We start from the raw sequence: 14,512 nt of genomic DNA on the forward strand, positions 1-14,512 counted from the left end.
TCCCAATTACCCACAACTAATTAACAAGCTGCTCATTAAGCTAATTAATGACTTCACATGGGATTAATGATCCCAAAAACCCCAAATTTCCCCTCAAATTGCCCAAAAAATTCCATTTTTCCCCCAAAAAATTCCCTTTTTTTCCCCATAAATCCCTTCCCAATTACCCAGAACTAATTAACAAGCTGCTAATAAATCTAATTAAGCTAATTAATGACTTCACATGGGATTAATGATCCCAAAAACCCCAAATTTCCTCCCAAATTGCCCAAAAAATTCCATTTTTCACCCAAAAAATTCGGGTTTTTTTGGCCCCAAACCCCCTCCCAATTACCCAGAACTAATTAACAAGCTCCTAATTAATCTAATTAAGCTAATTAAGGACTTCACATGGGATTAATGATCCCAAAAACCCCAAATTTCCTCTCAAATCGCCCCAAAAATTCCATTTTTCACCCTAAAAATTCCCTTTTTTCCCCATAAACCCCTTCCCAATTACCCACAACTAATTAACAAGCTGCTAATTAATCTAATTAATGACTTCACATGGGATTAATGCCCCAGATTTTCCCTCAAATCACCCAAAAAATTCCATTTTTCGCCCTAAAAATTCCGGTTTTTTTTGGCCCCAAACCCGCTCCCAATTACCCAGAACTAATTACCAAGCTGCTAATTAATCTAATTAAGCTAATTAATGACTTCACAAGGGATTAATGATCCCAAAAAACCCCAAATTTCCTCTCAAATCGCCCAAAAAATTCCATTTTTCACCCTAAAAATTCCCTTTTTTCCCACAAATCCCTTCCCAATTACCCACAACTAATTAACAAGCTGCTAATTAATCTAATTAATGACTTCACATGGGATTAATGCCCCAGATTTCCCCTCAAATTGCCCAAAAAATTCCATTTTTCCACCAAAAAATTCCGGTTTTTTTGGCCCCAAACCCACTCCCAATTACCCCGGAGCTAATTAACAGTTAATTAGTTAATTAATGAAGGTAATTAAGGGCTCACGTGGGTCCAAAAACCCCAAATTTCCTCTGAAATCGCCCAAAAAATTCCGTTTTTCACCCAAAAAATTCCGTTTTTTTGGCTCCAAACCCCCTCCCAATTACCCAGAACTAATTACCAAGCTCCTAATTAATCTAATTAATCTAATTAATGACTTCACATGGGATTAATGATCCCAAAAACCCCAAATTTCCTTTGAAATTGCCCAAAAAATTCCGTTTTTCACCCAAAAAATTCCGGGTTTTTTGGCCCCAAACCCGCTCCCAATTACCCCGGAGCTAATTAACAGTTAATTAGTTAATTAACGAAGGTAATTAGGGGTCTCACGTGGGTTTCTGCTCGGGGTCCCCGGGCCCCTCGTCCTTCTCCAGCAGCATCGTGCGGAACGTGGCCACCTTGGCCTCGATCTCCTCGGCAGAGTAGCTGAAAAATGGGGAAAAAATGGGGAAATTTGGGAAAAATTGGGAAAAAAATGGGAAAAAAATGGGAAATTTGGGAAAAAATGGGAAATTTGGGAAAATGGGGAAAAAATTGGGGAAAAAATGGGAAAAAAATGGGAAATTTTGGGGAAAATTGGGAAAAAAAAGGGGAAAAAATGGGAAAAACTGGGAAAAAATTGGGAGAAAAAATGGAAAAAAATTGGAAAATTTGGGGAAAAAAAATAGGGAAAAATGGGGAGAAAATGGGAGGAAAAATGGGAAAAAAAATGGGAAATTTGGGGGAAAATGGGAAAAATTGGGGAAAAAAATGGGAAATTTAGGGGGAAAAATTGGGAAAAAATTGGGAGAAAATGGGAAAAAAAAAGGGAAAAAATGGGAGAAAAAATGGAAAAAAAATGGGAAATTTTGGGGGAAAAATGGGAAAAAATGGGGAGAAAATGGGAGGAAAAATGGGAAAAATTGGGAAAAATTGGGAAAAAAATTGGGAAAAAATTGGGAAACAAATTGGGAAAAAATGGGGAAATTTGGGGGAAAAAATGGGAAAAACATTGGGAAGTTTGGGGAAAAAAATGAGAAAAAAAATGGGAAAAAAAGGGAAAAAAATGGGGAAAAAATGGGGAAAAAATTGGGAAACAAATTGGGAAAAAATGGGGAAATTGGGGAAAAAAAGGGAAAAAATGGGGAAAATTGGGAAAAAAATTGGGAAATTTGGGGAAAAAATGGAAAAAAAATGGGAAATTTTGGGGGGAAAATGGGAAAAATTGGGAAAAAAATTGGGAAAAAATAGGGGAAAAAATGGGGAAATTTGGGGGAAAAAAATTGGGAAAAAATGGGGAAATTTGGGGGAAAAACGGGAAAAATTGGGAAATTTGGGAAAAAACTGGGAAAAAAATGGGAAATTTGGGAAAAAACTGGGAAAAAAATGGGAAATTTGGGAAAATTTGGGGGGGAAATATGGAAAATTTGGGGAGAAAATGGGGGAAATGGGAAAAATGCAGGGAAATGGGAAAAAACTGGAAAATATAGGAAAAAATGGGGGGAAAAGGGAAAAAATTGGGAATTTGGGAAAATTTGGCGGGGAAAAATGGGAAATTTGGGGGGAAAATCGGGGAAAAATTGGGAAAAAAATTGGGAAATTTGGGAAAATTTGGTGGGGAAAAATGGGAAAAAAATTGGGAAATTTGGGGAGAAAATCGGGAAAAAATTGGGAAAAAAATTGGGAAATTTGTGAAAATTTGGTCACTTTTTCCAGGCCCTTTTGGGGTTGTTTTAACCCATTTTTGGGCTGATTTTTCCCATTTTCAGGACTCACCCCTGCTCCTCCATGAGCTTGGCCAGCTCCAGGCATTTCACTCATTATTTTAGGATATTTTTGGATATTTTATGTTGGTATTTCCAGGGTATTTGGGGTTATTTTTGGGGCTACTTTTGGGGTTTTTTGGGGCTGTTTTGGGGGCTAATTTTGGGTTTTTTGGGGCTGTTTTTGGGGCCATCTTGGGGTATTTTATGCTGGTTTTTCCAGGGTGTTTTGGGCTATTTTTGGGCCAAATTTTTGATATTTTGGACTCTTTTTTCCAGGGTATTTTGGGGCTGCTTTAACCCATTTTTGGGCTGATTTTTCCCATTTTTGCAGCGATTTTTCCATTTTTTGTGCCGATTTCCCCCATTTTTCTGACTCACCCCTGCTCCTCCATGAGCTCGGCCAGCTCCAGGCATTTCACTGAGAATTTTAGGATATTTTTGGATATTTTAGGATGTTTTTTTCCAGGGTATTTTTGGGTGTTTGGGGTTATTTTTGGGGTTAATTTTGGGGTTTTTTGGGGCTGTTTTTGGGGCCATCTTGGGGTATTTTAAGTTGGTTTTTCCAGGGTATTTTTGGGGTGTTTGGGGCTATTTTTGGGCCGAATTTTTGGTATTTTAGACTCTTTTTTCCAGGGTATTTCGGAGCTGTTTTTGGGGCCATCTTGGGCTATTTTAAGTTGGTTTTTCCAGGGTATTTTTGGGGTTGTTTCAGGCCATTTTTGGGGCTAATTTTGGGTTTTTTTGGGCCATCTTGGGGTATTTTATGCTGGTTTTTCCAGGGTATTTGGGGTTTTTTGTGGGGCTAATTTTTGGTTTTTTGGGGCCATCTTGGGGTATTTTAGGTTGGTTTTTCCTGGGTATTTTTGGAGTGTTTGGGGCTATTTTTGGGGCCATCTTGGGGTATTTTATGTTGGTTTTTCCAGGGTGTTTGGGGCTATTTTTGGGCCAAATTTTTGGTATTTCGGACTCTTTTTTCCAGGCTATTTTTGTGGTGTTTGGGGCTATTTTTGGGCCAATTTTTTGGCATTTTATGCTGGTTTTTCCAGATTATTTTGGGGTTGTTTTAACCCATTTTTGGGCTGATTTTTCCCAATTTTTTGTGCCGATTTCCCCCATTTTTAGGACTCACCCCTGCTCCTCCATGAGCTCGGCCAGCTCCAGGCATTTCACTGAGAATTTCAGGACATTTTTGAATATTTTAGGGTGGTTTTTTCCAGGGTATTTTTGGGGTATTTGGGGCTATTTTTGGGGCTAATTTTTGGTTTTTGGGGCCATCTTGGGGTATTTCATGTTGGTTTTTCCAGGGTATTTGGGGTTATTTTTGGGGATAATTTTTGGTTTTTTGGGGCCATCTTGGGGTATTTTAAGTTGGTTTTTCCAGGGTATTTTTGGGGTGTTTGGGGCTATTTTTGGGGCCATCTTGGGGTATTTTATGTTGGTTTTTCCAGGGTATTTTTGGGGTGTTTGGGGTTATTTTTGGACCAATTTTTTGGCATTTTATGTTGGTTTTTCCAGGCCATTTTGGGGTTGTTTTAACCCATTTTTGGGCTGATTTTTCCCATTTTTTTCAGCGATTTTTCCCAATTTTTGGGCCTCACCCCTGCTCCTCCATGAGCTCGGCCAGCTCCAGGCATTTCACTGAGAATTTCAGGATATTTCTGGGTGTTTTTTTCCAGAGTATTTTAGGGGTGTTTGGGGCTAATTTTGGGGTTTTTTGGGGCTGTTTTTGGGGCCATCTTGGGGTATTTTAAGTTGGTTTTTCCAGGGTATTTTTGGTGTATTTGGGGCTAATTTTGGGGGTTTTTGGGTTGGTTTTTGGGCTGTTTTTCCCAGGTTTTTTTGTCTATTTTTGAGGCTATTTCTGGATATTTCGGACTCTTTTTTCCAGTGTATTTTTGGGCATTTTTGGGGCCATCTTGGCTATTTTAAGTTGGTTTCTCCAGGGTATTTTGGGGTTGTTTTAACCCATTTTTGGGCTGATTTTTCCCATTTTTGGGCTGATTTTTCCCAATTTTTGTGCCGATTTCCCCCATTTTTAGGACTCACCCCTGCTCCTCCATGAGCTCGGCCAGCTCCAGGCATTTCACTCATTATTTTAGGATATTTTTGGATATTTTATGTTGGTATTTCCAGGGTATTTGGGGCTATTTTTGGGGCTAATTTTGGGTTTTTTTGGGGCTGTTTTTGGGGTCATTTTGAGGTATTTTATGTTGGTTTTTCCAGGGTATTTTGGGGGTGTTTGGGGCTATTTTTGGGCCGAATTTTTGATATTTCAGACTCTTTTTTCCAGGGTATTTTTGGGGTGTTTGGGGCTGTTTTTGGGGCCATCTTGGGGTATTTTAAATTGGTTTTTCCAGGGTGTTTTGGGCTATTTTTGGGCTGAATTTTTGGTATTTTAGACTCTTTTTTCCAGGATATTTCGGGGCTGTTTTTGGGGCCATCTTGGGTATTTTATGCTGGTTCTTCCAGATTATTTTGGGGTTGTTTTAACCCATTTTTGGGCTGATTTTTCCCATTTTTTGCAGCGATTTTTCCCATTTTTACAGCGATTTTTCCCAATTTCAGGACTCACCCCTGCTCCTCCATGAGCTCGGCCAGCTCCAGGCATTTCACTGATAATTTCAGGATATTTTTGAATATTTTAAGGTGTTTTTTTCCAGGGTATTTTTGGGGCTAATTTTGGGTTTTTTGGGTTGGTTTTTGGGCTGTTTTTCCCAGGTTTTTTTGGTCTATTTTTGAGGATCTTTCTGGGTTTTTTGGGGCTGTTTTTGGGGACATCTTGGGGTATTTTAAGTTGGTTTTTCCAGGGTATTTTTGGGGCATTTGTGGTTATTTTTGGGGCCAATTTTTAGTATTTTGGACTCTTTTTTCCAGGGTATTTTTGGGGTGTTTGGAGCTATTTTTGGGGCCATCTTGGGGTATTTTAGGTTGGTTTTTCCAGAGTATTTTAGGGGTGTTTGGGGCTATTTTTGGGCCAATTTTTTGGTATTTTATGTTGTTTTTTCCAGGCCATTTTGGGGTTGTTTTAACCCATTTTTGTGCCGATTTCCCCCATTTTCAGGACTCACCCCTGCTCCTCCATGAGCTCAGCCAGCTCCAGGCATTTCACTGATAATTTCAGGACATTTTTGAATATTTTAGGATGGTTTTTTCCAGGGTATTTTGGGGATGTTTGGGGCTATTTTTGGGGCTATTTCTGGGTATTTTGGGCTCCTTCTTCCAGGGGATTTTGGGGCATTTTTGGGGCCATCTTGGGGTATTTTAAGTTGGTTTTTCCAGAGTATTTTGGGGGTGTTTGGGGCTGTTTTTGGGGCCATCTTGGGGTATTTAAGTTGGTTTTTCCTGGGTATTTTTGGGGTGTTTGGGCTATTTTTGGGGCCATCTTGGGGTATTTTATGTTGGTTTTTCCAGAGTATTTTGGGGATGTTTGGGGCTATTTTTGGACCAATTTTTTAGCATTTCAGACTCTTTTTTCCAGGGTATTTTGGGCTATTTTTGGGGCTAATTTTGGGTTTTTGGGCTCCTTCTTCCAAGGTATTTTGGGGCTGTTTTTGCGGCTATTTTTGAGTATTTAGGGCTCTCTCTTCCATTATGTTTCAGGGACATTAAATCCCATTTTGGGGCCATTTTTGGGCTCTTTTTTCCAGAATATTTTGGGGAATTTTGGGACTATTTTGGGGGATTTTGGGCTCATTTTCCCCAAGCATTTTGGTGGCGTTTTAAGTTATTTTTGGGGCTAATTTTGAGTATTTTGGGCTCTTTTTTTCCAGAACATTATGAGTTAGTTCTGGAGCTTTTTTGAGCTCTTTTTTCCAGGATTGTTAAGGGAATTTTTGGGGTTATTTTTGGGGCTATTTTGGGGGGTTTTGGGCTCCTTTTCCAGGATATTTTTGGGCCGACTTTTTGGTATTACGGACTCTTTTTTCCAGGGTATGTTGGGGTGTTTGGGGCTATTTTTGAGGCTATTTCTGGGTTTTTTGGGGCTATTTTTGGGCCGAATTTTTGGTATTTCAGACTCTTTTTTCCAGGATATTTTGGGGTTGTTTTAACCCATTTTTACAGCGATTTTTCCCGATTTTTGGGCCTCACCCCTGCTCCTCCATGAGCTCGGCCAGCTCCAGGCATTTCAGCTCCACCCTCCTCTTGCGCTGGTGGTCGAGGATGTCGGCGTTGGGTTTCTTGGCCAGGGCGGCCTCGAGGCGTTTCAGCTCCTCCTCGCCGGGGGGGGGGTCCCCGCCCGCCCCCCCTTTCTTGGGCCGCAGGGCCGAGAGGTTGCGCTGGACGTAGCCGTTGGTGCCGCTGCCCCGCGGCGTCGGCAGCCCGATCCCATTGTACATCCCAGCGCTGGGAACGGGGCGGTCAGGGCCCCCCAAATCCCCCAGAGACCCCAGAGCCCCCAGCCCCAAATCCCTGAGATCCCTGAGATCCCTGTGCCAAAAATCCCTGAAATCCCACAGACCCAAATCCTTGAGATCCCTGTGTTTCTATAACCCGATCCCATTGTACATCCCAGCGCTGGGAACGGGGCGGTCAGGGCCCCCCAAATCCCCCAGAGACCCCAGAGACCCCAGCCCCAAATCCCTGAGATCCCCTTGTTCCCATAGCCCCAAATCCCTGAAATCCCATAGACCCAAATCCCTGAGATCCCCTTGTTCCTATAGCCCAAATCCCCGTGTTCCTATAGCCAAAACTCCCTGAAATCCCTGTGCCAAAAATCCCTGAAATTCCCTCATTCCTACAGCCCAAAATCCCTGAGATCCCATAGACACAAATCCCTGAGATCCCTGTGCCAAAAATCCCTGAAATTCCCTTGTCCCTACAGCCCAAAATCCCTGCAATCCCACAGCCCCAAATCCCCCCGATCCCATTGTACATCCCAGCGCTGGGAACGGGGCGGTCAGGGCCCCCCAAATCCCCCAGAGACCCCTGACCCCATAGATCCAAATCCCCTGACCCCATACACCCAAATCCCCAGCCAAAAATCCCTGAAATCCCTTTGTTCCTATAGCCCAAAATCCCTTAAATCCCCCCATTCCTACAGCCCGATCCCATTGTACATCCCAGCCAGCGCTGGGAACGGGGCGGTCAGGGCCCCCCAAATCCCCCAGAGACCCCAGCCCCAAATCCCTGAAATCCCTATGCCCCAAATCCCCGTGTTCCTATAGCCCAAAATCCCTGAGATCCCTGTGTTCCTATAGCCCCAAATCCCTGTGCCAAAATCCCTGAAATCCCCGTGTTCCCATAGCCCCAAATCCCCCCGATCCCATTGTACATCCCAGCGCTGGGAACGGGGCGGTCAGGGCCCCCCAAATCCCCCAGAAACCCCAGAGACCCCAGCCCCAAATCCCTGAAATCCCTGTGCCAAAAATCCCTGAGATCCCATAGCCCCAAATCCCTGAGATTCCCCCATTCCTACAGCCCCAAATCCCCCGATCCCATTGTACATCCCAGCGCTGGGAACGGGGCGGTCAGGGCCCCCCAAATCCCCCAGAGACCCCAGCACCAAATCCCTGAAATCCCTTTGTTCCTATAGCCCCAAATCCCTGAGATCCCTGTGTTTCTATAACCCGATCCCATTGTACATCCCAGCGCTGGGAACGGGGCGGTCAGGGCCCCCCAAATCCCCCAGAGACCCCAGCCCCAAATCCCTGAAATCCCCCTGACCCCATAGCCCCAAATCCCCGAGATCCCAGGGTCCCAAATCCGTGAAATCCCCTTGGTCCTACAGCCCAAAATTCCTGAAATCCCCCTGTACCTATAACCCAAAATCCCTGAAATCCCATAGACCCAAATCCCTGAAATTCCCTCATTCCTACAGCCCAAAATCCCTGAAATCCCATAGCCCCAAATCCCTGAGATTCCCTTGTTCCTATAATCCCAAATCCCCCTGATGCCACAGCCCCAAATCCCTCAAATCCCCTCATTCCTACAGCCCCAAGTCTCTGAGATCCCCGTGTCCCTATAGCCCAAAATCCCTGAAATCCCATAGACCCAAATCCCTGAAATCCCCGTGTTCCTACAGCCCCAAATCCCTGAAATCCCCGTGTTCCTACAGCCCCAAATCCCCCCGATCCCATTGTACATCCCAGCGCTGGGAACGGGGCGGTCAGGGCCCCCCAAATCCCCCAGAGACCCCAGCCCCATAGCCCCAAATCCCCGTGTTCCTATAGCCCCAAATCCCCAAGATCCCAGGGTCCCAAATCCGTGAAATCCCCTTGGTCCTACAGCCCAAAATCCCTGAAATCCCCTTGTCCCTATAGCCCAAAATCCCTGAAATCCCATTGACCCAAATCCCTGAAATTCCCTTGTTTCTGTAGACCCAAATCCCTGAAATGCACTTGTTCCTACAGCTCCAAATCTCTGAGATCCCTGTGCCAAAAATCCCTGAAATTCCTTTGTTTCTGTAGCCCCAAATCCCTGAAATTCCCTTGTTCCTATAGCCCAAAATCCCTGAAATCCTTGTGCCAGAAATCCCTGAAATCCCCTTGTTCCCATAGCTCAAAATCCCTGAAATCCCCTCACTCCTATACCCCCAAATCCCCATGTTCCTATAGGCCCAAAATACCTGAAATCCCCTTGTTCCTATAGCCCAAAATCCCTGAAATCCTTGTGCCAAAAATCCCTGAAATTCCCTCATTCCTACAGCCCAAAATCCCTGAAATCCCAGGGTCCCAAATCCCTGAAATCCCCTTGTTCCTATAACCCCAAATCCCCTGTTCCTATAGCCAAAACTTCCTGAGATTCCTGTGCCAAAAATCCCTGAAATTCCCTCATTCCTACAGCCCCAAATCTCTGAAATGCCCTTGGTCCTATAACCCAAAATCCCTGAAATCCCTGTGCCAAAAATCCCTGAAATCCCCTTGTTCCTATAGACCCAAATCCCTGCAATCCCCGTGTTCCTATAGCCCCAAATCCCCCGATCCCATTGTACATCCCAGCGCTGGGAACGGGGCGGTCAGGGCCCCCCAAATCCCCCAGAAACCCCTGACCCTGTGCCCCAAATCCCCCTGACCCCATAGCCCCAAATCCCTGAAATCCCCTTGTTCCTATAGCCCCAAATCCCCGTGTTCCTACAGCCAAAACTTCCTGAGATCCCTGTGCCAAAAGTCCCTGCAATCCCACAGCCCCAAATCCCCCGATCCCATTGTACATCCCAGCGCTGGGAACGGGGCGGTCAGGGCCCCCCAAATCCCCCAGAAACCCCAGAGACCCCAGCCCCAAATCCCTGAAATCCCCTTGTTCCTATAGCCCCAAACCCCCTGACCCCATAGCCCCAAATCCCCGTGTTTCTGTAGCCCAAAATCCCTGAAATCCCTGTGCCAAAAATCCCTGAGATCCCTTTGTTCCTATAGCCCCAAATCCCCCCGATCCTATTGTACATCCCAGCGCTGGGAACGGGGCGGTCAGGGCCCCCCAAATCCCCCAGAGACCCCAGCCCCAAATCCCTGAAATCCCCTTGTCCCTATAGCCCCAAATCCCTGAGATCCCAGGGTCCCAAATCCCTGAAATTCCCTCATTCCTACAGCCCAAAATTCCTGAAATCCCCCTGTGTCTATAGCCCCAAATCCCTGAGATCCCTGTGCCAAAAATCCCTGAAATCCCACAGACCCAAATCCCTAAAATCCCCCTGTCCCTATAGCCCCAAATCCCTGAGATCCCATAGACCCAAATCCATGAAATCCCCTTGTTCCTACAGCCCCAAATCCCTGAAATCCCTGTGCCAAAAATCCCTGAGATCCCACAGCCCCAGATCCCCCGATCCCATTGTACATCCCAGCGCTGGGAACGGGGCGGTCAGGGCCCCCCAAATCCCCCAAATCCCCCAGAAACCCCAGCCCCAAATCCCTGAAATCCCTTTGTTCCTATAGCCACAAGTCCCTGAGATCCCATAGACCGAAATCCCCCGATCCCATTGTACATCCCAGCGCTGGGAACGGGGCGGTCAGGGCCCCCCAAATCCCCCAAATCCCCCAGAGCCCCCAGCCCCAAATCCCTGAAATTCCATTGTTCCCATAGCTCAAAATCCCTGAAATCCCCTCACTCCTATACCCCCAAATTTCCCTGTTCTTATAGCCCAAAATTCCTGAAATCCTCTCGTCCCTATAGCCCCAAATCCCTGAAATCTCCTCATTCCTATAATCCCAAATCCCTGACACCCCTGTGCCCCAAATCCCTGAAATCCCCTTGTTCCCATAGCCCCAAATCCCTGAGATCCCTGTGCCAAAAATCCCTGAAATTCCCTTGGTCCTACAGTCCCAAATCCCTGAAATCCCCGTGTTCCTATAGCACAAAATCCCTGAGATCCCTGTGCCAAAAATCCCTGAAATTCCCTTGTTCCTATAACCCCAAATCCCTGAAATCCTCTTGTTCCTATAACCCCAAATCCCCTGTTCCTATAGCCAAAACTTCCTGAGATCCCTGTGCCAAAAATCCCTGAAATCCCCGTGTTCCTATAGCCCCAAATCCCTGAGATCCGTGTGCCAAAAATCCCTGAAATCCCCTTGTCCCCATAGCCCAAAATCCCTGAAATCCCCTTGTCCCCATAGCCCAAAATCCCTGAAATCTCCTCATTCCTATAATCCCAAATCCCTGACACCCCTGTGCCCCAAATCCCTGAAATCCCCGTGTTCCTATAGACCCAAATCCCTGAAATTCCTGTGCCAAAAATCCCTGAAATCCCCTCATTCCTACAGCCCCAAATCCCTGAAATCCCAGGGTCCCAAATCCCTGAAATTCCCTTGTTCCTATAACCCCAAATCCCCTGTTCCTATAGCCAAAACTTCCTGAGATTCCTGTGCCAAAAATCCCTGAAATTCCCTCATTCCTACAGCCCAAAATCCCTGAAATCCCCTTGGTCCTATAACCCCAAATCCTTGAGATCCCCTTATTCCTATAACCCCAAAATCCCTGAAATCCCCTCGTTCCTACAGCCCCAAATCCCTGAGATCCCTGTGCCAATTTTCCCCTCAAAAATTCTTTTCCCTCAGAAATCCCCATTTTCCCCTCAGAAATTCCAAAATTCCCCTCAAAAATCCCAATTTTCCCCTCAGAAATTCCCAATTTTCCCTCAGAAATTCCTTTTTCTCCTCAGAAATTCCCATTTTCCCCTCAGAAATTCCAATTTTCCCCTCAGAAATTCCCATTTTCCCCTCAAAACTCCCCGAACTCCCAACTTTCCCCTCACAAACCCCAAAATCCTGATTTTAACACAAATTCCGCTTTTCCCCTCACAAAACCCCTAAAAATCTCAATTTTCCGCTCCAAAATTCCAATTTTCCCTCAAAAATCCCAATTTTCCCTCAAAAATCCTAATTTTCCCTCAGAAATTCCCATTTTCCCCTCAAAACTCCCCGAACTCCCAATTTTCCCCTCACAAAGGCCCAAAATCCTGATTTTAACCCAAATTCCGCTTTTCCCCTCACAAAACCCCTAAAAATCCCAATTTTCCCCCCAAAATTCCTTTTTTTCCTTCAAAAATTCCCAATTTTCCCCTCAGAAATTCCCATTTTTCCCTCAAAAATCCCAATTTTCCCCTCAGAAATTCCCATTTTCCCCTCAAAACTCCCCGAACTCCCAACTTCCCCCTCACAAACCCCCAAATCCCCATTTTTAACCCCAAATCCCATTTTGTCCCCTCACGACCTTCAATAATCTCTTTTCAACTCCAAACTTTCATTTTCTCCTCCCGTGCCCCAAAATTTTCTTATTTTCACCCAAAATCCCATTTTTTTTCCCTCAAACCCCATTTTTCCCCTCACAACTCGGCCGATCTCAACTTTCTACCCCCAATTCCCCCTCAAAAAAATCAGAATTTCCCCCAAAACTTCTTTTTAACCGAAACCTTCCCTTTTTCACCCGGAACTTTCTTTTTCCCCCTCACACCTTTTCCTCCCCCTAAACTTTCATTTTCCCCCTCAAAACTCTTTTTTTACACCCCAACCTTCCCCTTTTAACCTTAAATTTCCCCTTTTAACCTCACATTTCCTTTTTTCCCCCCGAATTTCCTCTTCCACCCCAAACTCCCGTTTTTTCCCCTCACGCCTCCGTTTTGCCCCCAAACCCCAATTTTACCCCCAGTCCCCCTTCCCAAACTTTCATTTTTTACTAAAACCGAGTTTATTTTAACTCATTTTTCACCCCAACCCCGTTTCACCCCCTCCCCCTCACGCCACCCCGCCCTTCCCCCCTCACGATCCCGCCAAGGCCGCGCGGGCCTCGCCCCTCCCCCCCCCCTCGTTCCGCCGCCCCCCGATACCCCCCCGGACTCTCCCCCGTGTTCCTCCCGATCCTCACCTGTTCCTCTATCGCCGACAGCTCCGCTCTATCGCGACAGAACCCTCGCGATCCCTACGCGGCCTCGCCGCCGAGCGGAGCCGACGCTAAGGCGACGCCACGCGCGCCCCCGCCTCCACTTCCGCTGCGAGCGCATGCGCGGGGCGCGGGGGGTGACGGGGTTGGTAGTCCGTTAGCTCCGCCCCTTCCGTTAACGGCAGCGGGTGAGGACTGCAGCTCCCGGCGTGCACCGCGGGGCGCCGCCATCTTCTGCCTATGCTGCGGCGCGGTGCGCGCTGGAGTTGAAGTCATTTAGCGGCTCCGTTAATAAATTAGTAATGAGGGTTGGACTACAACTCCCGGCGTGCACAGCGCGCGGCCGCCATCTTGTGACAGCTACAACCCGCCGCCCTCAGCGGAGTCATCCGAGCCGCTAGGGGGGGGCGAGGAATAACCGAAGGTTTTAACGCAAAAAAATGCGAATTTCGGGGTTTTTTTTCACGATAAAAACGTGGAATTCGGGGCGTTTCCACACCAAAGGGGCGGGAATTGGGTGGGTTCCCTGTGGGGGCGGGGATATTCTGGTTTTCTTGTAAAGAGGCGAAATTTGGGGGAGGATTACTCCGCAGATGAGGGAAGGCAAAAGGAATTTTTTGTACAAATAAACAGAATTAAGGATTATAAACTGGCACAATTCGAGGATTTCTCCCTATAACCCGCAGAATTCAGTTTTTTCCATTAAACACGCGGAGTCAAGGATCTGATCTTAATTTTATTAAAAAGCCATAATCCTGCAAAAAAGGCGAAAAAAACCCCAAATTCTGGATTTATTTTGGATTTTTTTCCCCCCTTTTGTGGCCAAATCTGAGAGAATTTTCCCCCCCCTAAGAAGCGAATTTGGGGTTGTTTTGTCTCCAAAAAAAAAGGAAAATTTAGGTTTATCTTAAAAAAAAAAAAAAGAAACAAATCTGGGGGGGTTTGAGGTTGAAAAATGTGATTTTTTGGGGGGGGGTGAAAAAGGCTCAAAAAAGGGTAAAAAATAATCAAGAATTAATGAAAAATAGTTTAAAAATTATAATAAAAAGAATACAAAATAGTAAAAATAATTTTAAAAAGTAAATAATAATAAAAAATTAATAAAAATAATAAACAATGATAAAAAAGTAATAAAAATAATAAAAAATAATAAAAATTAATAAAAAATATTTTTAAAAATAATAAAAAATAATTTTAAAAGTAATAAAAGTAATAAAAAATAATAAAAATAGTAAAAAATATTTTATAAAATAATAAAAATAATTTTAAAATAAATACAAATAATAAAAAATGGCATAAAAAACAATAAAAAATCATTAAAAAATAATAAAAATAATAAAAATAAAAATAATATAAAATGACATTAAAAACAATAAAAATCATTTTTAAAAATAATAAAAAATAATAAAAAATGACATCAAAAATAATAAAAAATGACATTAAAAACAA

At 44.7% G+C, this 14,512-nt stretch overlaps 1 protein-coding gene across 6 annotated transcripts in view; it reads right to left on the reverse strand.

Moving 5' to 3' along the window:
* The window catches only part of LOC141731683 (uncharacterized), a 28,674-nt gene extending 15,462 nt beyond the window's left edge, over nt 1-13,212 (reverse strand). For 3 of the 6 annotated variants that reach the window (XR_012583657.1, XR_012583656.1, XM_074558120.1), the window contains exons 1-3: nt 13,049-13,211; nt 6,845-7,099; nt 1,341-1,436 (exon numbers count right to left, since the gene is read on the reverse strand). Coding sequence is in view for 4 of the 6 variants with exons in the window: in XM_074558120.1 (XP_074414221.1) it covers nt 1,341-1,436; nt 6,845-7,092 (344 nt within the window). In the remaining 2 variants the exon portion in view is untranslated. Of the gene's footprint in view, nt 1-1,340; nt 1,437-2,765; nt 2,821-6,844; nt 7,100-13,048 lie in introns of those variants that run through there. The other 3 variants (XM_074558122.1, XM_074558121.1, XM_074558123.1) reach the window with 3 other exon arrangements.
* Nucleotides 13,213-14,512: the final 1,300 nt, after the last annotated feature.

The sequence above is a fragment of the Zonotrichia albicollis genome, chromosome 24 (genome assembly GCF_047830755.1).
Source record: "Zonotrichia albicollis isolate bZonAlb1 chromosome 24, bZonAlb1.hap1, whole genome shotgun sequence".
NCBI lineage: Eukaryota > Metazoa > Chordata > Aves > Passeriformes > Passerellidae > Zonotrichia > Zonotrichia albicollis.